Genomic DNA, 26,358 nt, shown 5'->3' with positions numbered 1-26,358 from the left:
ACCCCATTGCACAGCCTCGGATGCCTTTGTGGCCAATCGAGTGTACCTGGGGAGAATTCCCAAGGGTGCTTCTAGATACGGCACCTCAGATGAGGCCCCAGAGCAGCACCGCAGGGACCCCCGGCACAATTTCGGGAAGAACTAAAAGGGTGAGATTCCCACGACACCCCCGCCACGGGGGACTCTGTCCCTACCACAATGGGCAGCCCCTAGGCGCCTGGCCCCGTGTCTCAGCACCCCCTAGAAACAGCCAATGTCACACCAAGCAGAGTTTATTGAGGCCATGGGCAGGGCCCAGAAACACAGCACGGGGCGTGCGTGGGGCGGATGCACGCTGGACTGCAGGGGTGCGCTAGCAGCGGCAAGCGGAGGAGTATTGGGGGCCCAGGAGGGGCCCCCTCCTCCTAGCAGCGTCTAGGGGCTTCAGGTGAGCATCAAGAACCACTCCTAGCCTCCGCAGGGCTCTTTTGGGAACCCCTCCCTGCTTCCCCCTGAGCTCCATGTGGGGTGGGGCTGGGGCGAGGGGGCCCCTCTTGTCCCTGTGGTCAAGGAAGGGATGATCCCTTGAGATTCACTATAAAAATTAAAATTCCCTTATAAATCACAGGGGAGTGGCAGGAGGGCATCACTTGGAACCCGACATTACCCGTCCCTAGAGCCGCACCTCCTCCACACCCCCGAAGTTCTGACCCCAAAGTGAAGAATAGAGGAAAAGGTTTGCAGGCACAGAGAGGGGCAGAGACACCAGGAGAGAGAAAAGGGAGACTGGGGAGGGAAGGAGGAGGACAACACAGAGAAAGAACATCTGAGGAAAAGCAGGGGCGCGGGGTCTCCACTCCCCCGCAGCCCCCACAGCTGCGCCCTGGGGACCGAGGACGAGAGTTCCTCCACAAGCAGACCCCCACAAGCGTACGGTCCCACGTCCCCCCAACACAGTCCTTGCCAAAGCCATGGCGGCCTCTCGAGACGTCCTCAGCCCCAGTTGCGCCTGGAGCAGACGGCCAGGAGACAGCGGTGGGTGGGCTACTCCAGGTAGATGTCCTCGGTGGGGCAGGCGTACGCCAGGTGCTCTTGGTAGTACTCCAGGAAGGCGCGGCTGGGGAAAGACGGTCCTCCACCAGCCACTCAGGGCCTGTCCTCAACCCCCAAACCGCCTTCCACAGCGCCTCTGAGCTCTCCTTCCTTCCTCCCTCCGCAGCCATCCATAACCCCCCACCCAGGCATGGCCACGTCACCCCCAAGTGTGACCCTCAGCGCTCCTGGCCCAGCAATTCTACCCCTGCCAGAGTGCCTGGGCCATGTGTCTGTGCCTGTTCCCACCCCATGCCCAGGACCCCAAACTGTCACCCACCACTGCCCTCTCTACACAGCACATCTGGTTCTCCTTCCCCAGACCTCCCCTGCCAGGCTCCTGCCCCCACCTGCTCACCTCCGCACCCCACCTACGTACCCCTGCACCCATTCTGCACCCCACGCCCTGGGGCCCCACTCACCCCACACTCTGCGCCACCGGCCTCATGGACTCCTGGGAGACAAAGACGTGGCAGGCGAAGCGGCTCAGCAGGGGGTGTTTGGTGATGAAGCCAAAATAGCTGCGGGCAAGTCAGTGTGGGGGGCTCGTCAGAGCCCTGGCCCAGCCTTGGCCACCCCACAAATGATGTAGAGAGAACAGGCAGGAACAAAGGGCTTGGGGAGAGGGTAAGGGACAGGAGTGTGGGGGTCGCACAATTTCAAGATCTGAAGTTGTCTTTTTTTGGTTTCAGCCCAAGCACAGGGCTGGGCACCTACCGAGAGTTCGTGCTCTGAGTTAATTCCATGATGACCAGGGGCGTCTGGCCCACGCTGAGGACACATCTCCCTTCTCTGAGCTGGTGCTGCCGCCCTCTGTGGCCCTATTCAGGGCCTGCCCCAGGACCACAGAGCAAGGCCTCTGCCCGGCTACTGGAGACCATGTCTCCTGCCAACTCAGGCCTCCTCCTGCGGGCCTAGCAGACTGACAGCCCTTGCCCAGCTCCGAGGTGGGGCTGGACGTTATCCCTGGTCTGTAAAACCCTCTTCCGGTCTATCCCTCGCTCCCAGTGGAAAGCAGCTCGTTGCGGGGCCTTACTCACGCAGTCACTGCCCAGCTCCTCCACCTGTGCTGTCTTCCCATCCCAGACATTAGCAAAAATCAAAAAATCATCATCCAGAGCCGGGCACAGTGGCTCACGCCTGTAATCCCAGCACTTTGGGAGGCCAAGGCAGGTGGATCACGAGGTCAGGAGATCGAGACCACGGTGAAACCCCGTCTCTACTAAAAATACAAAAAATTAGCCAGGCGCGGTGGCAGGTGCCTGTAGTCCCAGCTACTCGGAGAGGCTGAGGCAGGAGAATGGCGTGAACCTGGAAGGCGGAGCTTGCAGTGAGCCGAGATCGCGCCCCTGCACTCCAGCCTGGACGACAGAGTGAGACTCCGTCTCAAAAAAAAAAAAAAATCATCGTCCAGAGGGAGAGGCAGTCAGAGTTCTGCAGCAGGACGCTGCCCCACCCCCACCCCTGAAACTGGCCAACCCGTCCATTCCCCCGTGGCTTCGGGGCTTTGCGATTCCACCAGATGGGAAGCCACATGATGGTCTGCTCGCCAGGACTGTGTGTGCACGCTGTCCACAGACAGAGCACAGGGCCCGCCTCAAATGCCGCGTTCACGTCATCATGGTCATGAGCGCCGACCCGCAGGTCTGGCTTCCCGCATTACTCAGGTACCATCCTCAGCCCTTTCGATTAACTCACAGAAGCCTCACAACAGCCCTCTGAGGTAGGGCCCTGATGGAGAGCTAGACACAGAGGTTCAGGAGCTTGCCCAGGAACACAGGCAGGCTGGGCAGCCCTGGGAGAAAAGGCTACAGTCTGTGATCCCAACACCAGACATCCTAATACCAGATCCCAACACAGCACACCCCACACTCTCCTGACCTACCACCACTGCCATGACGAAACGAGTTCACCGTTCACCTCACACGGTTTCCTCCGTGCCTCCTCATGGCGAGGGACTGGGGACGGGGGTCTGGAGTGACAAATATTAGGAAGGTCTGGGCCAGGGCAGCAGCTCCTCTGCCTCCTCCCACACTCATGCCACATCTTGACCCCAAACCCTAAACTCGACTGACCACCTTCCTCTCACGGAATTCTAGCTGGGGCCGTGTCCAGCCTGAGGCCTGAGCTTCACCCAGTTTCCTTCTGACGAGACATTTGGGTCATTCTTCTTCTCCTGGCAGTGTCCGCTGTCCCAGTGACCCCAGAGCTGTCCCCGCTGTCTAGTGTGTGCCGCTGCACGCTGTCCCGCCTCTCCACCCCAGAGCTGGCCCCACTGTCTGGTCTGCGCCCCTGCACTTTGTCCCACCTCTCCAACCCAGAGCTGGCCCCGCTGTCTGGTCTGTGCCGCTGCACGCTGTCCCACCTCTCCACCCCACTGAGCAGCGTCTCTGCATGGATCCCATCAGACCATCTCCGCACTCGACGGGGATGACACAAAAGGGCTCTGCATCTTCCAGCAGGCAGCACCCTCACTCTCAACCACAGGGAGGGTCCACAAGGCCCCCAAGATGCACTGACGTCTGTCCCACGCCTCAGTCCTGGCAGCACCGTGCCCTGCTGCGTCCTGCCTGCCTGTGAGCCTGCTTCCTCCAACTCCCCGCAAGTCCTTTCCAGCCTCTGGCTGGCTCTGCCTCTCTGGTTCCTCTCTGATCTCCTTCCTCTAGGGTGCTGGGACACAGAGGGCAGGGGCCTGTGCCTGGAGGGAAGCTGGCAGCTCCCTTGGCCTGCTGCTCCTGTGCCAGCACCTCCTCCTCCCCTCACCCTGCCTGGCCATTCCCCTCTTGTCTCAGTGATCTACCTGCTCTGACCTCATAACTTCCCTCCAGGTCTCCCTCCTAAACTCCAGACCCATGGGACCAACGGCCGCTTCAGTCTCACCGTGTTTGTGATTGATCCCGCATCCCCTCTCGGTGTGTGGGCTGCAGTACAACCATCCCCCAGGGAGACGTCACCCTGGTCTCTTCCAAGTCACCCTCTACAGCCGGTCAACCTAGGTCCTGCCTGTACTACCTCTTCAATGCCTCTTGCATCTGCACACTTGGTCTCAGGACATGGCACCTGTATAACCTCAGCAGCCACCAGGTCCCCTACCAGCAGCAAGCACCTGCATCAATGCAGTCGGCACAGCAGCCAGAGCCAGCACGTCAACCTGACTGTGTCACCTCCTTCCATTAGGAGCCTTCTATGGCCTCATTACCAGCAAGATTAAGTACAGCTCCTTGGCTCAGTCAAAAGGGTCCAGGTCTCCCCCGGCATTTCTAGCTGCTCCCCTTACACGCAGGCCCCAGAGCCTGTGGCTCCCCACCAGTGCATCCCACACCCTTGGCTCAGCTGGACCCCACCAGGAAGATCCACTTCTCCACCCCGTCACCTGCTGTCTTTCCAGGCTGGCCATCCTGAGCCCCAGGCCCACTCGGGCGTCCTCCGCACCCACACAGGCTTCTCACATCCTTCGCCCGTGTGCCTCTCTCCACCCAGACCAGATGCAAGCCTGTCTGACCCGCACCTCCTGAGTCCAGCTCAGAGCAGGCACCACTGCAGGCTCAGCTCACAGAGCCAAGTGGGTGCAGGTGGAGCTCTCAGGGCTGGGCGCGGACAGCCCTCAGGGTTTGTGGGGGCTCAGGGTCTGTGGGGACTCGGGGGGCGGTTGGGGGACTTGGGGACGGTCAGACTCTCACCAGCTGTTGCGGGGATGGCAGCCGCAGAAGGAGATGTTCTTCATCTGGAAGAAATGGCTGCAGCGCTGGAACTAGAGCAGAGGTGGGCAGAAGCCCGTGTCAAAGGAGGCGCCACCCCTGCCTCCCGCCTGCCAGACGCCCCGAGGCCTGGCGCCACCCCTGCCTCCCGCCTGCCGGACGCCCCTGAGGCCCGGCCCCGTCGGACTCCGTGGCCTAACCCTACCCCCCCAGTCCCCAGTCCCCAGTCCCCCACACTCCCACCTCGGGTCCTCCTCCGCTCAGACTCAGCTTGACCCCCCGAAGAGAGATCTCGAGGTCACAGGAGGCAGGAGGACGCAGGTGGACGGTCAGTTTCCGGGCAGTGGCAATCTACAGAAGAAGTTGGGGGAGAAGAGGGTCTTGAGGGGCCCACAAGGGCCTTTCTTTCCCTTGGCGGGACCATGCCTCTGCCCCTTTTAGCTTATGTTTGAGGACACACATGCTGAGGACCCCGAGACGCAATTCTGGAAGACATAAGGGGCGTGGCCTTGGCCACTCCTCAGGCTCAGGAGGGGCACTCGCCTCTCTGCAGTCAGCCTGCTTCATCTTCCTTCTGCTCCTCCAGGCAGGCTGCTGCGCTTGGCTCAGGAGCCAGGAACACAGACCCCACCCACCCTGGCCTCTTCACTGCCTGGCCCCATAAGCTTGAGGGAGCTCTCAGATGCGGGGCTGCTCTGCTCTGCTCTGCTCCCTCCTGCCCTCCAGCCTCAGTCTCAGTACTGGTGCCTGGGCAGGTGCTCACTAAATGTCCACTGAGTGAGTGGATGAGTGGAGGGCTCCCAGGGAGGAGGCTGTGAGGGCTGGTCTTGATTCCAGACAGGAAGAGGAAGGGCTGATGGCAGTCAGGGCCAACTGGAAGATCTGTGGCCCAGAGACCCCGAGGTGATGAGGGACAGCTGCTGTGCTCTGCCCTAGACTCACCTGCTCAAGCCTCTGAACCAGGGCCTGGGCTACCCCTGCAGCATCCCCCAGACCCTCCCTGGAGGAAATCAGACCTCAGGCCTTGGAGCCTCAAGGCCCTGTGCTAGCCTGCAGTGCTGGTGTGGCCGCCATGCGGACCCTCAGCCTGCACCTGCCCGGCCTCCACACTGACCTTCTGCATGGCTGCACACAGGATGCCATTGCCCTGGTGGCAGGGCACCTCCACAGAGCCCAGGAACTGCACATCAAAGCGCTCCACCCAGCAGGGGCTCCGCTTGCTCCCTGGGGAGGGGGGCACAGAGGGCCCAGGTCAGGCGGGGGCAGAGGGGAGGATCTGGGGTGAAAAGCCTCCCCTCGGGGTTGGGACCTCACCCAGCAGGTCCTTGGCAGGGCCGGGCACCGCATGGGCGTAGAAGGCGGGGAACACACCGCGCTCCCCTGTACGCATGTTGAAGCCACGGAACCAGAAGTCGTCCTCCTCGGCCTCCACCAACACAGGGTCATCCACATCCAGCTCCAGCTCGTCTGGATGCCGCGGGATGAACCTACCGTTGGGGGAGAGGTCACTGGGGAGGGGGGCGGGACTGACGGTCGTGTCCACTGGCATCCTGTGACGGCACGGACTGAGGCCGGGGCCACCGCCAGCAAGGAGGGAGGCTGTACCTGAACACAGCCCGATGAGTCTGCTCTCGCTCCTCGCCGTTGACCAGACAGGAGAAAAGGCCAAAGGACTCGGTGCCTGAGAGACCCGGCAGGACAGAGGCGGGGGAAACAGGGAGACAGAGAGTCAGAGAGTCAGAGTAGTGCTTAGAGGCCTGGCCTTGGGCAGAGGCCAAGTCCCCTCCGCAGTCCGGTGTCGGTGTCCTACGAGCGGGAAGGAGCTGAGGCAGAGCAGGCCACCTCATGCCATGTCCTGAGTGGGAGAGGGCACCCAGCCCTGACCACAGCCAGACCCTCAGGTGGCCCTGAGCACTGTGGGGGACCCTGGGACTGGGGCCAGGGAGTCTGCACATTCCTCTGGGCCATCCCCCTTTTCCCCACCTCTCACTCACTGGAGGACCGAGATGTGCTGTTGACGAAGACATTGAGGAACTTCTTGGAGAAAGTGAGGTCAGGGCTGTCTGGCGAGGTGTCCCCCTGGACCTGACCGCCGCCTAGCAGCGACGCACCCGCCTCCTCCTCGCTGGCCTCTCCGCTGCTGTCCTCTTCGCTGTCATGGCCCAGCCCAGCACAGCGCCGCAGGCTCACCAGCTCCAGCTGCGTGTGCTCATCCACCACCAGCGTGTACTTGACCGCGTCGTACACCAGCGAGGCGTCCCGCGGCGCCGAGGGGCCCGTGCCCCTGCCCCCGGGGGGCCCCGCACTGTCCTCGGCATCCTCCTCTTCCTCGTCGTCCTCTTCGTCCTCCTCCTCGGAGCAGGCGGCGGAGCAGGCTCGTCCCGGGCGGGCGGCGCGGCCGGGCGCGGCCCACAGCGGCGTGATGGTGTCACGCGTGGGGTTGCTAAGGAACAGGCAGGGCGCGGGCTGCGCGGGGCCAGGTCGAGGCGCGGCGGGCGCGGGCGGCGGCGGCGCGCACAGCGTCTCCATGTCCACCAGCTCCACGCCGCCGGGCTCCGCGGCCGCCTCGGGGTCCTGGGAGTCCTGGGCGGCCCCGCCGGCCGACGACACGGGCTCCCCGGGCGGGCGCGGCGCAGGAGACAGGCACTGGCCGGGGCAGCGGATGGGCGAGGAGCCCTCGGAGATCATGCGGCTCACCAGGTTGCTGAGCAGCCAGGGCGAGTCCGCGTCCTCGCTGAGGTCCGCCTCCGACTCCGACCCCGACTCGTACTCGCTGTTGGTGTCGTCGGGGCCCACGGGCAGGAAGGCGGGGCGGCGCGGGGGTTCGCGCGGGGGCTCCGGCTCCGAGGCGGGCGACGAGGCCTCCTCGATGGAGTTGGTGAGGTGCGAGGAGCGGCCGCTGCTGCTGCTTCCTCCATCGCTGCTCAGCTCCAGCTCCGTCTCCGAGATGGACGAGATCATGCGCCCCAGGCGCGCGCCGCCCGCGTCCTCCGAGTCGGAGCCGGGCGAGGACAGCTCCTGGCTGCTGCGACGTCCCCCGCGGCCGCCGCTCGAGCGGCTTCTCAGGTCAGCCTCGATGCCGGGATCTGAGGAGGGCGAAGTCCCCCCTGGCGCCGGGGGTTCCGCAGGCCGGTTCCCTTCGCAGTCGCAACCCAGGTGCACTGGCGACTGCGCCCCGCCGGGCCCTGCGTCCGTGGCAGGGAGGGGGCCCGGGAGCTCTGCTGGGCAGGGAGGTGGGGTCACCCTCTGCACCACCCAGGCCTCTTCCAGCAGCCAGTCCATCCTCCCTCCCCTCCTCCCCCGCTTCCCCGTGCCCCGCGGGCCCACCGCCCCTCACCTCTGAGGGCCTCCGGGGCGGGTGAGCATAGCGCTGTCTCCTGCCAGGAGGCCGGACGCACCAGGTCAAAGCCTCCGTTGTTGTTCAGGGAGTCCTGGGGTGGAGACACATGACGGCGTCCTGAGGAGGGCCTCCAGCTCCCAAGGGGTGAGCAGGGCTGACTGCAGTCCCAGGTGCTATGAACCCAGGCTCAGCTCCAGGGAGCTGTGGGTCCCGGCACTCACCTGGGCCCCCAGTGTGGTCAGACGGAGCGTGGTGGGCCGGTGCTTATGGGGCTCCTCCAGGGAAGGGGAGGGGATAAGAGGCCCGGGGGCAGGTGCCTCTGAGCCAGGGTCTCCTCCCTCCTGGCCTTCCCCATCTCCCTCCTCCTCCTCCTCGTCCTCTTCCTCGTCCTCATCGTCCTCCTCTTCATTGTCATCGATCATCTCAAACTCCTGGAAGTCATCCTGGAAGGAGCAGATGGGGTGCGGCTGCTCCGAGCGCCCCAGGGAGAGGCTGTCCTGCAGGACAGAGGGAGATAGCAGGGCTGGGCCAGAGGGCAGCAGTAGCCCAGGGGCCCAGGTGCTAGGAGAAGGGAAATCGGGGAGCATCAGTCAAAGGAGAGCCCCTTCCAGCTTACTCTGCCCCTCTGTCTACAGGGCGATGTTTTAAAAATCTGCCTAACACACATTGGGATCACTCCAGTTCTTGGGAAGGGCCCAAACTCTACAGCTGAATGACAGGGATTCTCAGAGCAGCCCCAGCCCCACTTTTAGACTCATCTAACTGCAGAACCCCATCACATTTGACACCAGCACCATGTTCCCTTCAAAGCGTTTTAACACAACTTACAGTTACTGGACATGGTTTTTGGTCTGTTACAAGCCCCACCAGGGCAGGGTCATGTCCATGTTGTGCACCGTTGTACCCACCCCCAAGAACAAGACCTGGGGCTCAGCGGATGTTCAGTAAACACCAAACAAATGCATAAATGGAGAGGCAGCCTGCACTCTGAGGATTCACCAACTTTGCACCAACCCCAGGGCCATTGGCACAGTTAATCCCCATGCTGGCACTTCCTCTCCTCCATTCCCTCCTACCTACCCCATCTGCCTGGCTCTGCTAACCTCAGGGCATGGCTGACATTTCCTCTGGAAATTCTCCCTGATTCCTTCAGTGTGGATTGGGTTCCCTTCCCCCTCGTGGAACTTATGTCCCTGTTGGAATGCAGCCCTTGACACGTGGGCAGCCATTGTCCCTTACAAGTCTTTCTCCTCTACTAAGTTGCAGCTCCGGAGAGCAGCTATCCTGTTCCACTCCCAGCACCCAGAAGCCCCCAGTACTTGCCACATGGCAGTTGCTCAGAAATGTTCTTCAATAAACGAAAGCAGAAATATGGAGAGACAGGGAGGAGGAGAAGCAGGAGACGGGCGAGAAAAGATTTCAGCAGGGGGAGACATGAAACAGACAGATGGGAGCTGCAGACGAGGGCACAGGGCTGCGGAGGGGACAAGGTTGTGATGGCAGCTGCCAGGGATTAGATCTTTCTGGGAGTGATCTGAGGACAGAGGGCACCCAAAGCAAAGGAGCACCTCCCTGCCCCGGGCTGGCCACCGATGGGGTCGGGGAGAATGCTGGGGAAGGCCCTACGTGGAGGCCTGCAATGTGTTGGAATAAGAGAGAGTTGATACCTAGGAAACCTCAAGGGTTAAGTGGGGAGGAGCTATCAGAGGAGTCCCCGGTTCAAGGCTGAGCTCACACCCACCCTAAAACCCCAAATGAATGCTAAGAAGAGCCTAATGAGGCCCTCCCTTGAGCTGGATCTGTGTCCCCAACTCTTCCCCCACCTTCTCACAGTGGTCTGAGTCGTAGCTGAGACCCAGGCCACAGTCATCAGTGATCTCAGACAGATCTTCGTCGTCAAATTCTTCCAGGCTTATGTCCTGGGGAGGCCTGGAAAGGAGACCAGGGTCAGAGAGCCACCAACCCTGGACTCCCTGCCTGGCAACTGGCCCTGAGGAGGGGCAGAAGGAGGCCTCAGCTCCTACGCCCCGTGGTTTCCACAGCCCCCAGCTCTCGGAACACATCCTGCCATCATCTTGACCCCCAAGCTCTGCTCTCCTGTGGATCCCCTCCCCCATCTGAGCCAGGCCTGCCCAGAGGAGCCAACCCTGCCCCCACCCCTCCCACCCCGCCTCCCTGGAGAGCCAGCAGCCTCTCCTCCCTCCACGCGCAGCTCCAGGCCCCTGAGGTCAGGTCTTGCAGAGCAGGGGAGGGAGAGCTGCAACGGCGGCAGCGGCAGATGGGGAGGGGTCGCGCCTGCTGTGGGAGGAGAGTCTGGCCTGTCTGTCTCCCCCTCTCCCCCTCTCCGGCGGAGTGAGGCCTAAACCCAGAGGCCCAGCGTCCTCCCCACCCCAGTCCCTTCCCGCAGGGCTCCGGGCTTGATTTCCACTCTCTCCCGGCCAGGCCCTATCGGCCAGGTCTGGCGTCCACTGAAAGAGGCCAAGGCCACCGGGACACGCCGCGCTGGGAGGGTGTGCCCGCATCCCGCCCGCATCCTCCGCCGCAGAGGGTCGGCACAGGGCCTCCACCCTTGACAGGTCAGCCGTCCAGGCCGGGCGCGGCTCAGAATCCCGGCGGGGCCCAGGGGTCACGGAGGCTGGGGACGCGCGGTGAAGATGGAGGGAGTGGGAGCGGGGTGGGGGTGGGGCGCCCGAGCCGAGGCTCAAGGACCGCAGGGGGCTGGGGCCGGGTCCGCGCCGGCGGCGGGGCTGGAGCGGCGGGGACGGGGGTCCGGGCCGGTAGGGGTCGGGGGGCGCGCAGGGAGCGGAGGGTCAGCCCGGCCTGGGCGCCGAGGGAGTACCTGCAGCCCGGCGGCGACAGCGAGTGGAAGGTGGAGAGAGAAAACATCTCCGCGCGATCCGCCATCTTCTCCGGGAGAGGCCCGCGACTGCGGCGGGGGGTGCGGGAGCCTCGCCGCGCCCCGCGCCCGCGCTCGGCCCGCCCCCCTCACCTCGTGACACGCCCTGCGGCGCCCGCCCCGCGCACTTCGCCCGGACTCCGCGGCGGCGCGGGGAGGGCGGCGGGGGAGGCGGGGGAGGGACGCGGCCGGGGACGCTGGTTGGAGGAGAGGCGGCGGCTTCACTGCCGGGCGCTGGTTGGGGAAGGGCCGAGCGTGCGATGAGGATTTTTCCCGGGGGGGGGCGGGCGGGTGGGCGTCGGGCCCCGCCCTGGAGGACCCGCGCGGGGCGGGAGGCCGGGGAGGCAGCGCCGGGGTCCGCGGGCCTCGGGTTCACCGTGGGCTGTTTCCTCTGGGCGAGAGGCCGGGACGGCCCCAGGAGCTGCGCCGCCGCCCCCAGGATCCCCCCAGGAACCCTAACCCGGGTGCGGCCCGGAGCGGGGTGGCGGGCGAGGCGGGAGGCGCGGGAGGAGCTGTCCGCCGTCGGGTGCTGACCGGAGCTGTCCCCACGGGGTGCTGACCGGGGCTGCACGGGGACGTCTGCACAAGGGTCGCCGAGCAGGGCTGGATTCAGAATCGAGCACAAGGTACTCAGAGGATGCTGGCTGGGGCTAAAAGTGGACTTTGAGCACTCAGTAGAGACGGCACAGCCAGACAGAGGTACCGACGGGCACCGGGAGAAGTTAGCACCCACGGAGGCGATGTGCGTCCCACTGGAAACACTTTTTCTTGGGCACCGTGTTGCTGGGCCCTGTGTAGGGAACTGACCCGCTCTGGCTTGGGATGGAGCCCTGTGGGGAGGACTATGGTTGAAGCTGAGCTGGAGAGGGTGGCTGTGGGAGGAGGCGGGAGATCAGGGTTGAGGGCGCAGAACTAGGGAGGTTGCAGAACACTTTTTTTCTTTCTAAAATAGAGACCGGTGGCCGGGCGCGGTGGCTCACCCTGTAATCCCACCACTTTGGGAGGCCAAGGCGGGTGGATCACGACGTCAAGAGATCAAGACCATCCTGGCCAACATGGTGAAACCCCGTCTTTACTAAAAATACAAAAAAATTAGCCGGGCGTGGTGGCGGGCGCCTGTAGTCCCAGCGACTCGGGAGACTGAGGCAGGAGAATCACTTGAACCTGGGAGGCGGAGGTTGCAATGAGACGAGATTGCGCCACTGCACTCCAGCCTGGCAAGAGCAAGACTCCGTCTCAAAAAAAAAAAAAGAGAGAGAGAGAGACTGACTCTTTCTGTATTGCCCAGGTTGGTCTCAAACTCCTGGGCTCAGCTATCCTCTGCCCTCAGCCTCCCAAAGTTCTGGGATTACAGGTGTGAACCACAGCACGTGGCTAAATATTGGCTAAAGAAGGAGGCTGGCGTTTCAACAAGAGTGCGATCCCTTTTCCCCCTTGATGAAAGTTATGTGCCCTAAGATTTCTTTATGTCTTAGTTCTGTGGTAAAAAAATTTTTTTTTTTTTAAGACAGAACTTGCTCTGTTGCCCAGGCTGGAGTGCAGTGGCACGACCTCAGCTCACTGTAACCTCCACCTCCCGGGTTCAAATGATTCTCGTGCCTCAGCCTCCCGAGTAGCTGGGATTACAGGCAATCACCACCATGTCCGGCTAGTTTTTGTTTTTAGTAGAGATGGGTTTTCGCCATGTTGGCCAGGCTGGTCCCAAACTCCTGACCTCAGGTGATCTGCCCTCCTTGGCCTCCCAAAGTGCTGGGATTACAGGTGTGAGCCACCGCCCCTGGCCTGGAAAATTATTCCTTAGGAAAAGACGAGGCACTTGAGTGACAAACACCAGAAACGACATGGCAGAAGGAGCTCATGCAAGTCGGGAAGGGGGGGTATCGCCATTCCAGCTCAGAGAGAGGCCTGTGGCCAGGGCCTGATTGAACCTGCACTCTTTGGTGTCCCATCACAATTTATATTTTATGCCAATTACAGTATTTTTCTAAGAATGGCATTTACTTGGCTGGGCACAGTGACTCACACCTGTAACCCCAGTACTTTGGGAGGCCAAGGTGGGTGGGTCACTTGGGCTCAAGAGTTTGAAACCAGCTTGGAAACATGTCTCTACCAAAAGTAAAAAAAAATTGGCCAAGCCCAAAAGGCAAAGGTTGCAGTGAGCTGAGATCACACCACTGCAGCCAACCTGGGGGGCAGAGTGAGATCCCATCTCAAAAAAAAAAAAACAAAAAACAAAGCCATTTACTAGTTTATGCTTGCCTTCTTGACTTGGGTTGGCTGGAGAGAAGAGAGGCTGTCGTCTCTCTGTGAAGCCCTATGCTCCAAGCATGGTGCCCGGCAAACAGTAGGTGCTTAGCAGACGTGAATGAATGAATGAGAGAGCTTATGGTCTCTAACCCAGTCCGGGGCATCAGGTCTTTGCCATAACAGTCTTTTCCATTTTAGAAGCACTAAGAACATTCCCCATTTCTGAAGTTCAAGGAGTCTGGGCCTATTAACCACTCCCTGCCTTTCCCAGAAAATCCAGATCTCTTCCCAGATTTCACAGAGAGTTTGACCTCAACTTTCTAGATCTCCTTTTGATCCCAAGTCTTTTCACCAAACTGGTTCATCTGGACATCCACATAAATGACCCGTCCAATACCGTGGTCAGTCAGTTCCTTGATTTCTGATCTGTCAACAGTCTTTAATACTCAAGTGTGGTGACCTCTTCCACAAAGTGCTTCCAGGATCTACCTTCATCTGGAATTGCAGCAAGCTTAAAATCTTTTTTTTTTTTTTTTTTTTTTTTGAGACAGGGTCTCCCTCTGTCACCCAGGCTGGAGTGCAGTGGTGTGTCCCTAGCTCACTGTAGCCTCAAACTCCTGGGCTCAAGGAATCCCCCTGCCTCAGCCTTCTGAGTAGCTAGGACCACAGGCACGCACGACCATACCTGGCATTTTGTTTGTTTGTTTTTGTAAAAACAGGGTCTCACTATGTTACCCAGGTTGGTCTTAAACTCCTGGGCCCAAGTCCAAGCGATGGCCTCCCAGAGTGCTGAGATGACAGGCATGAGCCACAGCATCCGATCTGAAGTCTTATAGTCTCAAATTTCATCTTAGATCCTAACCCCCAAAACCTTCCTCAAGCCTCTCCCCTTCCTTCCCTCCCTCTGAAAAGATGGTCACTCCCACGTCCCATGAGCGTAAAGACCATGAGATGAGGGATACCACCCGCAATTTTATCTGTGGACCTCCCGTCTTGCCCCCAGAGCACAGATGGAAGATCATCGGCCTTCAAGTCTGAAAGGGGAGCCACTCTTCATTGCGCACCAACTTGTTGAATGTGGGCAAATTACTCAATCCCTCCAGATCTTGGTTTCTTCCTCTGAGCAATGGTGCTGTGAGGACCACGTGTCATGTGTAAGCCCCAGACACAGGCCCTGTTGTTTGTTGGTGATCATTTAAGGCTCACCTTTCCCCTGCTCCTCACACTGGGATCATGGCCTCCCAGTCCCCCAGGGCTGCTCTGTGCAGCTCAGGGATACATTAGTGGAAAGGCAGCATCTCTTTCCTGAGGGGGTTTATGCTCCTTACATCATGCACATTTTATCAAATTTGCACCTTCCTTGTGTGCTCCTCAGAGCATCATTGTATGGATGAACAAATGGGGGTCCACAGGGAGCTGAATATCCCTCCTTGAAGTTCTCTCCTCCTCCGGCCTGTGGGCCACGGGCACTGGGTTTTCCTTCCTGACTACCACCCGTTGTCAGCGTCCTTCCAGACTCCTCCTCCTTCTCCTTCAATGACAAATCAAGATGTTGTGACATGACCATTTTAACGCTTTCTTCCCTATGTGGTGCACGAATGGCATAGACATTACAAAGCACAAAATTGACTGGACTTGGAAGGGAGAGTTGGAATCCCAACAGTTTCCACAATCCTGACCACAGCAATTCTAAAAAGTCAGAGAACATTTTCTGACAACTTTCTGAGAGATTAGAAAACAAATGCAAACTATCCGTCTTTATTGTACTCATATTTCACAGAAATCACAAACACAAAATAAATATGCCAATGGTTAAAACTGCAAACAGACATTTAATAAAGATGAAAATTAAGAGTTCTACCTTCACCATGGTGAAGTCCTAACGCCACCATTTCCCGAATCTTGATTTTTACGCAGCCAGGTCTCTGATCACTACCTCCTACTTTTCTTGGTCTCTTGCTGCACTACTACAATACCCACTTTTTTTTTTTTTTTTTTTTTTTTGAGGCAGGGTCTTGCTCTGTCACCCAGGCAAGAATGTAGTGGTGCGATCTCAGCTCACTGCAACCTCTGCCTCCTAGGTTCAAGCAATTCTCCCACTTCATTCCTCAGAGTAGTTGGACTATAGGTGTGCGCCACCACACCTGGCTAATGGTTTTATTTTTTGTAGAGACAGGGTTTCATCATGTTGCTCAGCCTGGTCTCAAACTCCTGAGCTCAAGCGATCCACTCACCTCAGCCTCCCAAAGTGCTGGGATTACAGGCGTGAGCCACTGTGTCGAGCCTGTTTTTTTTTTTTAACTCCATAAGAAATGTGCTTCAATTACTATTACTGTGTAACAAATTATCCTCAAATTTAGTGGATTAAAACAATTCAGTTGTTATTTACAATTGTTTGTTTTGGGGGTGGAAATACAGGAAGGACTCCAGTGGGAAGTTCTTGCCTGGGTTTCTTTTGAGGTTTGGCTGCAGCTGGAGGTGAGCCTGGCTCGAGGTCTGAGACGGTTCATTCAGAAGGCTGGCAGTGGATGCTGAGTGTGAGCTGGGGGCTCTGCCGCGGCTGTCAGCAGCACATCCACTGGGCTCTCCTGCATGGTGGTCTCAGGGTAGTTTCTTTTCTTTCTTTTTTTTTTTTTTGGAGACAAGAGTCTCGCTCTGTCACCCAGGTTGGAGTGCAGTGGTGTGATCTTGGCTCACTGCAACCTCCGCCTCCCGGATTCAAGTGATTCTCCTACCTCAGCCTCCCGAGTAGGTGGGATTATAGGTGCCTGCCAGCACACCCAGCTCATTTTTTTTTTTTTTTTGCATTTTTAGTAGAGGCGGGTTTTCGCCATGTTGGCCAGGCTGGTCTTGAACTCCTGACCTCAGGTGATCCGCCCACCTCAGCCTCCCAAAGTGCTGGGACTACAGGCGTGAGTCACCGCACCCAGCCAAGGGTAGAGTTTCTTACATGATGGCTGGTTCCCATCAGAGTGAGGATCCTTGGAGGGCCCTTTTCTGGTCTAACCTTGGAAGTCCTACAGCATCACTGCTGCTGTGCCTATTGGTCAAAGCAGTTGCAAACCCACCCAGCTTCAAGAGGGAGGCCACAGACCCTACCCCTCCATGGGAAGAGTGTCAAAGAACTTAGGAGCTGTATCATAAAACCACTACAAATCTCCAGTCCATGTGTCATGAAACCACCACAAACCTCTAGTCCACTGAACCTCACTCTTTCCTCAACATCCACTCAAGTTTCTTGCCTGACATTAACCCTCTCAATCGTCAACTTGTCCTTCTCTTCTGGATCATTTCCATCAGCAAACAAGCATGACCTATGTTAAAGAAAATGGTAATTCTCACCTGATGGTACAGGACATCCAAAATCATGGCCATGGCATTTACGACGTTGTTATGCCTTAAAGAAAGTGACAGTAGGCCGGGCGCGGTGGCTCACGCCTGTAATCCCAGCACTTTGGGAGGCCGAGGCGGGCGGATCACAAGGTCAGGAGATCGAGCACAATGGCTAACACGGTGAAACCCCGTCTCTATTAAAAATACAAAAAATTAGCCGGGCGTGGTGGCGGGCGCCTGTAGTCCCAGCTACTTGGGAGCCTGAGGCAGGAGAATGGCATGAACCTGGAAGGCGGAGCTTGTAGTGAGCCGAGATGGCGCCACTGCACTCCAGCCTGGGTGACAGAGACTCCATCTCAAAAAAAAAAAAAAAAAAAAAAAAATCCTTCTGGTTTAAGAAGGAAATCTCACACATAATTATACCTTTCAGAAAACAGATTTCTACCAGTGCAGAAGATGATTATAACATGCCTCAGTTGAAGTTTTTAAATAGATTGCTACTATCGGGAGTTTTTTTTTTTTTTTTTTTGAGACACGATTTTGCTCTGTCGTGCAGGCTGGAGTGCAGTGGTGCAATCATAGTTCACTGCAACAACCACCTCCCAGGCTTAAGCCATTCTCCCTGCTTCAGCCTTCCAAGTAGCTGGGACTACAGGTGTGCACCACCACACCCAACTCATTTTTGTATTTTAGTAGAGATGGGGTCTCACCATGTTGGCCAGGCAGGCTGGTCTCGAACTCCTGAACTCAAGTGATCCGCCTGCCTCGGCCTCCCAGAGTGCTGAGATTACAAGCATGAGCCACCACGCCTTGCCAGGAAATCTTTTAAATCTCTGAAATCTGAATGTCTTACTAGACTCCTTCATATAACGTACATGCCCAAAGACACCTTTATAATAACTGAATAAACAACAGGATTATACACTTTCATCAAAGTCTTTGCACTGCAGCAGGATCATAGCCCCAACGAGGACAGCACTGCAGCCTCAACAAATCTCTCTCTGACATACAAATTTTGGAGAGTTTTCCATTTACTGCGATGAGCGCAAAGGGAACAGGCCCAGCAAAGCATGCCAGGAGCTATCAAGCTGGAGAATGTTTGGTGAGCACTTCTCAGATTTCCCCAATTCCTCCCAAAGACGCACTAAAGTTGGTGATGACAGGGCTCTGCCTGACAGGGAGAGTCCCTGATAGGTTGCTGGAGACCCTGAACAGAGATTTACCAGGCCTTTTTTTTTTTTGCGGGGAGGACGGAGTCTCACTCTGTCGCCCAGGCTGGAGTGCAGTGGCACGATCTCGGCTCACTGCAAGCTCCACCTCCCGGGTTCACACCATTCTCCTGCCTCGTCCTTCCAAGTAGCTGGGACTACAGGCGCCCGCCACCACGGCCGGCTAATTTTTTGTATTTTTTAGTAGAGATGGGGTTTCACCGTGTCAGCCAGGATGGTCTCGATCTCCTGACCTTGTGATCCGCCCACCTCGGCCTCCCAAAGTGCTGGGATTACAGGCGTGAGCCACCGCGCCCGGCCAGCTATCAGGCCTCTTACACCCACAAACTTGTCATCCTGGAACTCCCAGCATAATTACCTAATTTGATTAATAAAAACTTTTTTTTTTTTTTTTTGAGATAGGGTCTCACTCTGTCACCCAGGCTGAAGTGCAGTGATGTGATCTTGGCTCACTGCAACCTCCGCCTCCTAAGCTCAAGCAAACCTCTCACCTCAGCCTCCCAAGTAGCTAGGACTACAGGCACCTGCCACCATGCCTGGCTAATTTTTGTATTTTTTTTTTTTTTTTGGTAGAGACAAGGTTTCACCACGTTTTCCAGGCTGGTCTCCAACTCCTGGGCTCAGGTGATCCACCTGCTTCGTCCTCCCAATGTGCTGGGATTACAGGCGTGAGCCACCATGTGCAGCCCCAAAAACTGTCTTTATCCTCTGGATCTAATAGCTAAGTTCTAAGTACAATCTTGCTACACAGGCCACAGGATAAGAGATCAGGCAGCTGGGACGATGGCACTTCTTCCCTCCCCTGCCTCACTTTCTCACCCACCCACCTGATTTCCTGCAGCTTCAAACAAACTACTTGCATGTGAATCCTCGTTTCAGCTACTACTTCTGAAGGAATCCAATCTAAGGCATCCTGTTAATTGTGACATTCACACTTAAATTATAAAATCCTAAAGTTGATCAATAGTTTTAAGTTTTACCCTTTTCCTGAACAATACAAGGGGCCGAGAAGTATTTAACTGTTCACTCCAGTCCCAACTTAAATTTTATTATTATGCATTTTAATATTCCTTATTTTTCCTTTTTTTCTGGTTTTTCAGACAGAGTCTCACTGTCATGCAGGCTGGAGTGCAGTGGCATGATCTTGGCTCACTGCAGCCTCAACCTCCCAGGCTCAAGCAATCCTCCTGCCTCAGCCTCCCAAAGAACTGGGATTACAGGTGTGAGCCACTGTGCCTGGCTATTATTTTTCTTTTCAAGACCCATAGGAATTGTTATTGTTGCTTTAAGCCATCAATGTTTACTTAGATTTACCCAAATGTTACCTCTTTCTGTATTCTTCATTCCTTTTTCCTTGTCAGATCATCCTGTGATACCAGTTCTTTTTGCCTGAAGTACACCTTTTAAATGTTTCTTTAATGAGAATCTTCGGTAGTAAACTCAATTTGTCCGAAAATGTCTTCATTTTGTCCTGGTTCCTGAAAGATATTTTTACAGGATACAGAATTCTGCGTCATTAGTTTCCATTATCACCTTGAAGTCTCGTCCATTGTCCTCCTCTGGCTTTCCTTGTTGCTACAAAACATCAGCTCTCAGTCACTCCCTTGAAGGTCATTTTCCATGCATCTCCAGCTGCACTTAGGACTTTTTTGTCTTTGGTGTTCTCAAGTTTCAATGTGGTCTATCTACGTGTGGGTTTATTTTGTATTTTTTTCTGCATGAGGTTCTCAATTATATAAATTTATATGAATTTCCCAATTATGTGACTTTCATTAGTTTAGAAATTTCATAGCCATTATCTCTTCAAATATTTCCTCTGCTCCATTCCATCTCTTCTCCTTCTGGCACTCTAATTAGGCTCATGTTGGATTTTCCTATTCTAGCCTTTATGTCTCTTAACCCTTTTTCCAGGTTTTCCATATCTATGTCTTTCCAGGCAGCATTCTGTATACTTTATTCATATTTATCTTTTAGCTCATGAAGTCTCTCTCTTTGGTTATTTATAATCTTCTGGTAAAGCTGCATACTAAATTTTTAATTTAGTTGAAATTAAAATTCAACTAAAATTTGAACTAAATTAAAACTTTCCTTTTAGAACTTCCATTTGGTTCTTTTCAAACTGCTTGACTATTCTTTATAGTTTTGTGGGTTTTGCACATATTTTCTTTCTTTTTCTTCAGAGACAGGGTCTCACTGTGTTGCCCAGGCTGGAGTGCAGTGGCATGATCACGGCTCACTGTAGCCTCAACCTCCCATGCTCACGTGATTCTCCCACCTCCCAAGCAGCTGGGAAGACAGGTGCATACCACCATTTCTGGCTAATTTTTTATTTTTTTGTAGAGACAGGGTCTCACTATGTTGCCTAGGCTGGTCTTGAATGCCTGGGCTCAAGAATCCTCCAGCCTTGGCTTCTCAAAGTGCTGGGATGACAGGCATGAGCCACCATGCCCAGCCCTAAAACATAACAACAGCAATACAGAGGATGGGAGGGAGAAATGAAAACACACCGCTGTAAGGAGGCTCTTACATTATATGTGAGATGCTATAACATTATGTGAGGGTAGACTATGAGAAGTTAAAAATGTATATTATAAATCCTAGAGAAGGCCGGGCGCGGTGGCTCACGCTTGTAATCCCAGCACTTTGGGAGGCCGAGGCAGGCGGATCACAAGGTCAGGAGATCGAGACCACGGTGAAACCCCGTCTCTACTAAAAATACAAAAAATTAGCCGGGCATGGTGGCGGGTGCCTGTAGTCCCAGCTACTTGGAGAGGCTGAGGCAGGAGAATGGCGTGAACCCGGGAGGCAGAGCTTGCAGTGAGCCGAGATCGTGCCACTGCCCTCCAGCCTGGGCGACAGAGCGAGACTCTGTCTCAAAAAAATAAAATAAAATAAAAATAATAAATAAATAAATCCTAGAGAAAACATTTTAAAAATTACAAAAAGACACAATTAATAAGCTAAGAGTGGTAATAAAACAGAATACTAAAACACTTGATCAATCCATCAGAAAGCAGAAAAGAAGTGGAAATGGAACAAAGGTAAGATGGGACAAATAAAACAAATAGCAAGATGGTAGATGTAAATCCAATAATATCAATGATTACATTAAATAGAAATGATCTAAACTCAGATTGAAAGGCAGAGATTATTAGAATGTATTTAAAAAGTGAGACACAAACTATAAGCTACCTCAAGAAATGAAATGTTAAATATAAACACCAAGATAGGCTAAAAGTAATAGACTGGAAAGAAAGAAAAATAAATGAGCCAGGTGTGGTGGCTCATGCCTGTAATCCCAGCAGGGAGGCCAGGGTGGGAGGACAGCATGAGCCCAGGAGTTCGAGACCAGCCAGGGCAACATAGTGGGACCCCCATCTACACACACACACACACACACACACACACACACACACACACACACTCTCTCACACACACACTAGCCAGGTAGTGGCACACACCTGTAGTCTCAGCCACTCAGGAGGCTGAAGGATCGCCTGAGCCCAGGAGGTCAAGGCTGCAGTAAGCTGTGATAGTGCTACTGGACTCCAGCCTGGGCAACAGAGTGAGAATGCCAGAAAGAAAGAAAAGAAGAGAGAGAGGAAGAGGAAGAGGGAGAGAAAGAAAGAAAGAAAGAAAGAGAAAGAAAGAAAGAAAGAAAGAAAGAGAAAGAAAAGAGAAAGAAAGAGAAAGAAAGAAAGAGAAAGAAAGAAAGAGAGAAAGAAAGAGAGAAAGAAAGAAAGAAAGAGAAAGAAAGAGAGAAAGAAAGAAAGGGAAAAGTGAATTAGAAAGAAAGATCAGAATCAATGGAATAAAAAATATATACACAATTGAGGGTAATCAATGAAACCAAAAGCTAGTTCTTTAAAAAACTCAATAAAATTGATAAACCTCTAGCTAGACTAATCAAGAAAAAAGAAGACATAAATAACCTTATCAGGAATGAAAGCACAAATATCATTATAGATTCAGCAGATATTAAAAGAATTATAAAACTATGAACAACTTTATGCCAATAAACTTGGCAATGTAAATTAAATGAACAAATTTCTTGAAAGACACAAATTACCAAAGCTGGAACAAAAAGAAATAGAAAAATCTGAATGGCCTCATAATTACTAAAGACATTGAATTACCAATTAAAAACCTTTCCACAAAGAAAACTCCAGATCCAGATTGCCTTACTGGTGAATTCTAGCAAACACTTAAGGAAGAAATAATACTAACCCTACATAACCATTTCAGGAAACAGGAGGCAGAAACCTTCCCAACTCATGTTATGAAGCTAGAATGTCACTACTGAAAATGTGGAGAAATCGTATCACCAAAGAAACTACAATCTCAAACCCTCTGACAGTTCAGCTCCTAAAGTAACCCCTACAAAAGCCAGGAGGCATTTGATCCCATAGAAGAAACTATGCAGCCTCCAGGAAGGTTCCTCTCCAGCGTCCTCCTAGATGTGGACACGAAGTGTAACAGACAAGGAGAAACATTCCAGAAAACTGAGCCGGCGCTGCCAGGAAAGGGAACTTCACTGTTCATGCTCAACAGAATTTGGCAAGTGCCACAGACTAGAGATTGGGTCTAAATATGGGGTCTTTGTTGTATTTACCCAATTCTTACTCTTGTTTTGTTTTTTGTTTTGTTTTTTTGAGACGGAGTTTCACTCTTTTTGCCCAGGCTGGAGTGCAATGGCGCGATCTCGGCTCACTGAAACTTCCGCCCGCTGGGTTCAAGCAATTCTCCTGCCTCAGCCTCCCGAGTAGCTGGGATTACAGGCATGCGCCACTACGCCGGCTAATTTTGTATTTTTAGTAGAGACGAGGTTTCTCCACGTGGGTCAGGCTGGTCTCTAACTCCCAACCTCAGGTGAACTGCCCACCTCAGCCTCCCAAAGTGCAGGGATTATAGGCATGAGCCACTGCGCCCGGCCCTTAATTTTCTTTGTATGTTTGGGACACATAAAATATGTTTTAGTTTATACGTCATTGGATTAAACTAGTGTACACTGAGTTTGTTGGAGGATGAATGACAAATCTTTTATAAGTCACTGGACCACAAGGATCTACCTCTGGACCTGAAGGAGCAAATTGCATAGAAGTCAGAGAACCTAAATTTTGAGCTGGATGCTGCAACTAGTTAGAACTTTTACAGTGGTCTCCCTTAAGGATAAGGTGAGTGAGTTTTGTATACAGGAAGTAGAGAGGGCATGGCCAAAGGGGCAGATGGTCCCCTAATATCAATTTTCCAGTTTTCCCATAATTTTAGAATCCCTAGCCAGCACCCACACCTGGCCTTTATCCATTCGCCTGCCGATGCACACTCAGGTTGCTTCCTAATTTGGCTATTGTGAATAATGCTGCAATGAACATGCTGGTACTGATATCCTCCAAGATATTGATTTCATTTCCTCTGGATATACATCCAGAAGTGGGATTGCTGGATTGCATGGTAGTTCTGTTTTAATTTTTTACTGTATTCCATAATGGTTGTACCAATCTACCTTTTCACCAACAGTATACAAGGGTTCTCTTTTCTCCACATCCTCACCAACACTAGGTATCTCTTGCCTATATATGTATATATAATAGCCAACCTAACAGGTGCGAGGTGGATCGCGTTGTTGTTGTATCTCGTTGTGGTGTCTGTATCTCCCTCATTAGTGATGTTGGGCCCCTTTCATATACTTGTTGGTCATTTGCATGTCTTCTTTGGAGAAATGTCTATTCAGGTCCTTTTCACATTTTTAAATTGGGTTATTTGGTGTTTTGCTATTGAGTTTTGTAAGTTCCTTATACATTTTGGATATTAACTCCTTATCAGATATATGATTTACAAATACTTTCTCCCGTTCCATGGGCTGCCTTTTCATTTTGTTGATTGTACCCCTTTACTATCTTGAAAAGAAATTTATAACCTATTTTTTTAAATTACACAACGGTCTAATGAAGGGATAGAGGAGGAGAGTGGCAGCCAGGTCATGTCACATACTCACAAATCCACTCCACATTCTCATCTTCCGATCAGTGTAAACCACCAAGGAGTCCAGGCTTCATTCAGCCAACCAGGCACAGTCATAACTACTCCCAGGCCTTGAGCCAAAATATGGAATCAAAGATTCTCTTTGAAGTGCACCCATGTTGATAAATTTGCACTAATCTACAATTCATTCTTGGCTTTGTATCCTCACAGTCCATTCCTGTATGTATTCCCCTCGCCTTTTTTTTTTTTTGAGACGGAGTTTAGCTTTGTTGCCCAGGCTGGAGTGCAGTGGCACGATCTCGGCACAGGCTCAGGGGTTGCCATGGTATCAGAGAAGGCCTGGAGCAGGAAGTGCAAAGACACACGGCAGAGATGCAGCTCTGTGTCCACTGCAGTTAAAGGTGGGCTGAGGGCATCAGTGAAGACACCATCTCCTGCACCCCTCAGATCTACTCAGCTACAACGCTGAGTCTACTCTGTCACGATTCTTCAAAGTAAAGGCTAGTTACAACTCCTATGAAAGCCTTAATACAAGAGGCTTAGCAGAACAAATACAATCCCCACTGCTACAGCTTCTCCCAAGTAACAGATATTCAGCAGCCACCTCCTCCTTGGCCTCACCCTCACCAGCATTCCAGCTTGTCTCCATAGCTTGCCTGGTGACGTCGCCCAGACCTTCACCCTAAGGCATCTGAGCTCTTAGAGGCTACGGCTGCTGAAAAGACCTTTTCATTGTCATTACTTGGCATGGAAGCACTAAGATAGACCTAGATAAATCCTCTAAGTGCCAGACCAATGCCTGCTTGCCCCGTTATGCAGCAGCCACGCTACCTCCTCACCATTTATCAGGATCAAGTATCCCCTCCTTTGTGGCCTGCTGGTCCACCAGTATGAGGAGCTGAGAGTAACCTGGTGGTCTCTGCAGATTCAGGCTCAGCGGAGGTATCCTTCCTGCAACCAGTGGGAGTGCCCTCGTGGAAGCGTTCCTACCTGGGAAACAGGCTCTAATCCAGCAGATCCTAAGGCTGTGGAGACAGAATGTACAAATTCTACGTGTGAGTCACTGGGAATGATGGTGAGAAGTAGCTAATCCTAACTCTTGGGTTCCTGGACCTGTGTCTGTTCTCGGATCCACATGATGTATCTACTGGGGGCAGAGCACCATATATTAGACTCTGATTCAGTGTATATATCCCATCTCCTCAGGATACTGTCCGAGAACCACGACCTCAGCTAAGCCCTTAAAAAGTCATCCCATCTTTCCAGTAGCCTAGCTGCTTTTACATAATGCAGGATATTAGAGAAGCAGTGGATCCCATGGTAATCCACACACTACCATAGCTCTTTCACTATAAAATGGCTTTCTTGGCCTGAGGCAATGTGACCCATGATCCCATGTTGGTACATGGAGCATGCTTGAAGCTCCTGGATAGTGATGCTGGCCTGGGACCCTGTGGATACAGAAAACAAACCCTTATCCAGAGCAGATGTCAACTCCAGCAAGGATGAAGGGCTGTAACCGACTTGCCACTAAGTAACTAGTTGGGGTGCTCTAGGGATGGTATCTCAGGAGGGGCTCAGCACTGATCACTTTCAGCAGGAGTAATCATGAGACAAGCCTTGATAAAAGAAGGCCTGTGCTGGTGGACACTAACCTGTGCCCTTCTGCATGACGCCTCCACTCACAATCCACTGTTCAAGCACACGGGTAGCCAGGGGCACAGCTGACTGACATCCCATCCATCCTGCTGTTCAGCAACTCCTCTGCAGTATTAACACGAGAAAGACGCACATATTGCGTGGCCACTCCTGTAGGCCCATCTTCCCCTCTTGCTCTTTTCAGGCCCCTGACCAGGCAGCAGGATGTCACAACCCAGAAGTCCATATGCGTCCCTCCCTCAGGCCACTACTCTGTCCACTCCCTCCACACAAAGTGGATATCCACATGAACTGCTGGAAGCTCAGCCCCATGGAGGATTTCCTATTATCGTCCTTTAGGGTCACCCTGAATGGGACTGTAGTGTACCTGTGGTTCATTTTCAGTTCATATCAACACATCAAACTGACCCGTATATGAACCAGACCAGAATGCTTGTCTGCTAAGGGAGAAATATCAGTGCAAAGCAGATGTGGGGCCACACTGCCACCTCTTCCTGTAAATGACTGTTACCCACTAGACACGCTTGGGTCCAAGCCCGAGGCTACCTTTTTCATTGTACCACCAACTGCTACTGAGCCTCTGACCTACTGACTTGGAGGATCTGACAATACCTCACTTGGGCAGACCCTGTCGCATGGTCACTGATGTCCCACTAGCAGGTGCTCGGTTTCTACCTGGGTCTGGTAGCGTACCTGGTACTGCTCTCACTTGGTGAGTAGTTCTCTGCGGCAGAAGGCATGGTCTTGTCCAAGAACTCTAGGACAGTGCACTACAACTCTTCCACTGGAGTTTGCCAGAGATGCCATATAGGGTCCTTCCTACCCCAAATAAGCCCCCCGGTAACCCATTGGATCTATGCAGCAGGGAAGCCCATCTCCCAATCCAAATCTTTTTTTTTTTTT

At 53.9% G+C, this 26,358-nt stretch overlaps 1 protein-coding gene and 1 long non-coding RNA gene across 4 annotated transcripts; both read right to left on the bottom strand.

Annotated features, from left to right (window-relative positions):
• Nucleotides 1-237: 237 nt before the first annotated feature.
• On the bottom strand, nt 238-11,145 carry MAPK8IP2 (mitogen-activated protein kinase 8 interacting protein 2). Of its 3 annotated transcripts, none has more exons than XM_032139201.2 (12): nt 10,949-11,145; nt 9,933-10,038; nt 8,331-8,606; nt 8,107-8,200; nt 6,764-7,990; nt 6,375-6,450; nt 6,084-6,256; nt 5,884-5,993; nt 5,013-5,120; nt 4,752-4,822; nt 1,494-1,592; nt 238-1,096 (listed from the first exon to the last, which is right to left on the bottom strand). In XM_032139201.2, the coding sequence occupies exons 1-12, from the start codon at nt 11,011-11,013 to the stop codon at nt 1,024-1,026; spliced, it is 2,478 nt and encodes an 825-aa protein (XP_031995092.1). In that variant the 5' UTR covers nt 11,014-11,145; the 3' UTR covers nt 238-1,023. The 3 variants fall into 3 exon arrangements, with proteins under 3 accessions (XP_031995092.1, XP_031995093.1, XP_031995094.1); XM_032139202.2 differs by having other exon boundaries at nt 6,764-7,987; XM_032139203.2 differs by having other exon boundaries at nt 6,764-7,855.
• A 4,717-nt stretch (nt 11,146-15,862) lies between these two features.
• Nucleotides 15,863-20,530, bottom strand: LOC131381910 (uncharacterized). The gene is made up of 2 exons (XR_009210956.1): nt 19,140-20,530; nt 15,863-16,779 (listed from the first exon to the last, which is right to left on the bottom strand). It is a non-coding gene; the product is annotated as an uncharacterized LOC131381910 (long non-coding RNA).
• Between the last annotated feature and the right edge of the window lie 5,828 nt (nt 20,531-26,358).

The sequence above is a fragment of the Hylobates moloch genome, unplaced genomic scaffold (genome assembly GCF_009828535.3).
Source record: "Hylobates moloch isolate HMO894 unplaced genomic scaffold, HMol_V3 SCAFFOLD_19, whole genome shotgun sequence".
In the NCBI taxonomy this organism is placed as follows: Eukaryota; Metazoa; Chordata; class Mammalia; order Primates; family Hylobatidae; genus Hylobates; species Hylobates moloch.
Note: the sequence above shows the minus strand (reverse complement) of the source record. Positions and strands in the feature narration are given on the sequence as shown.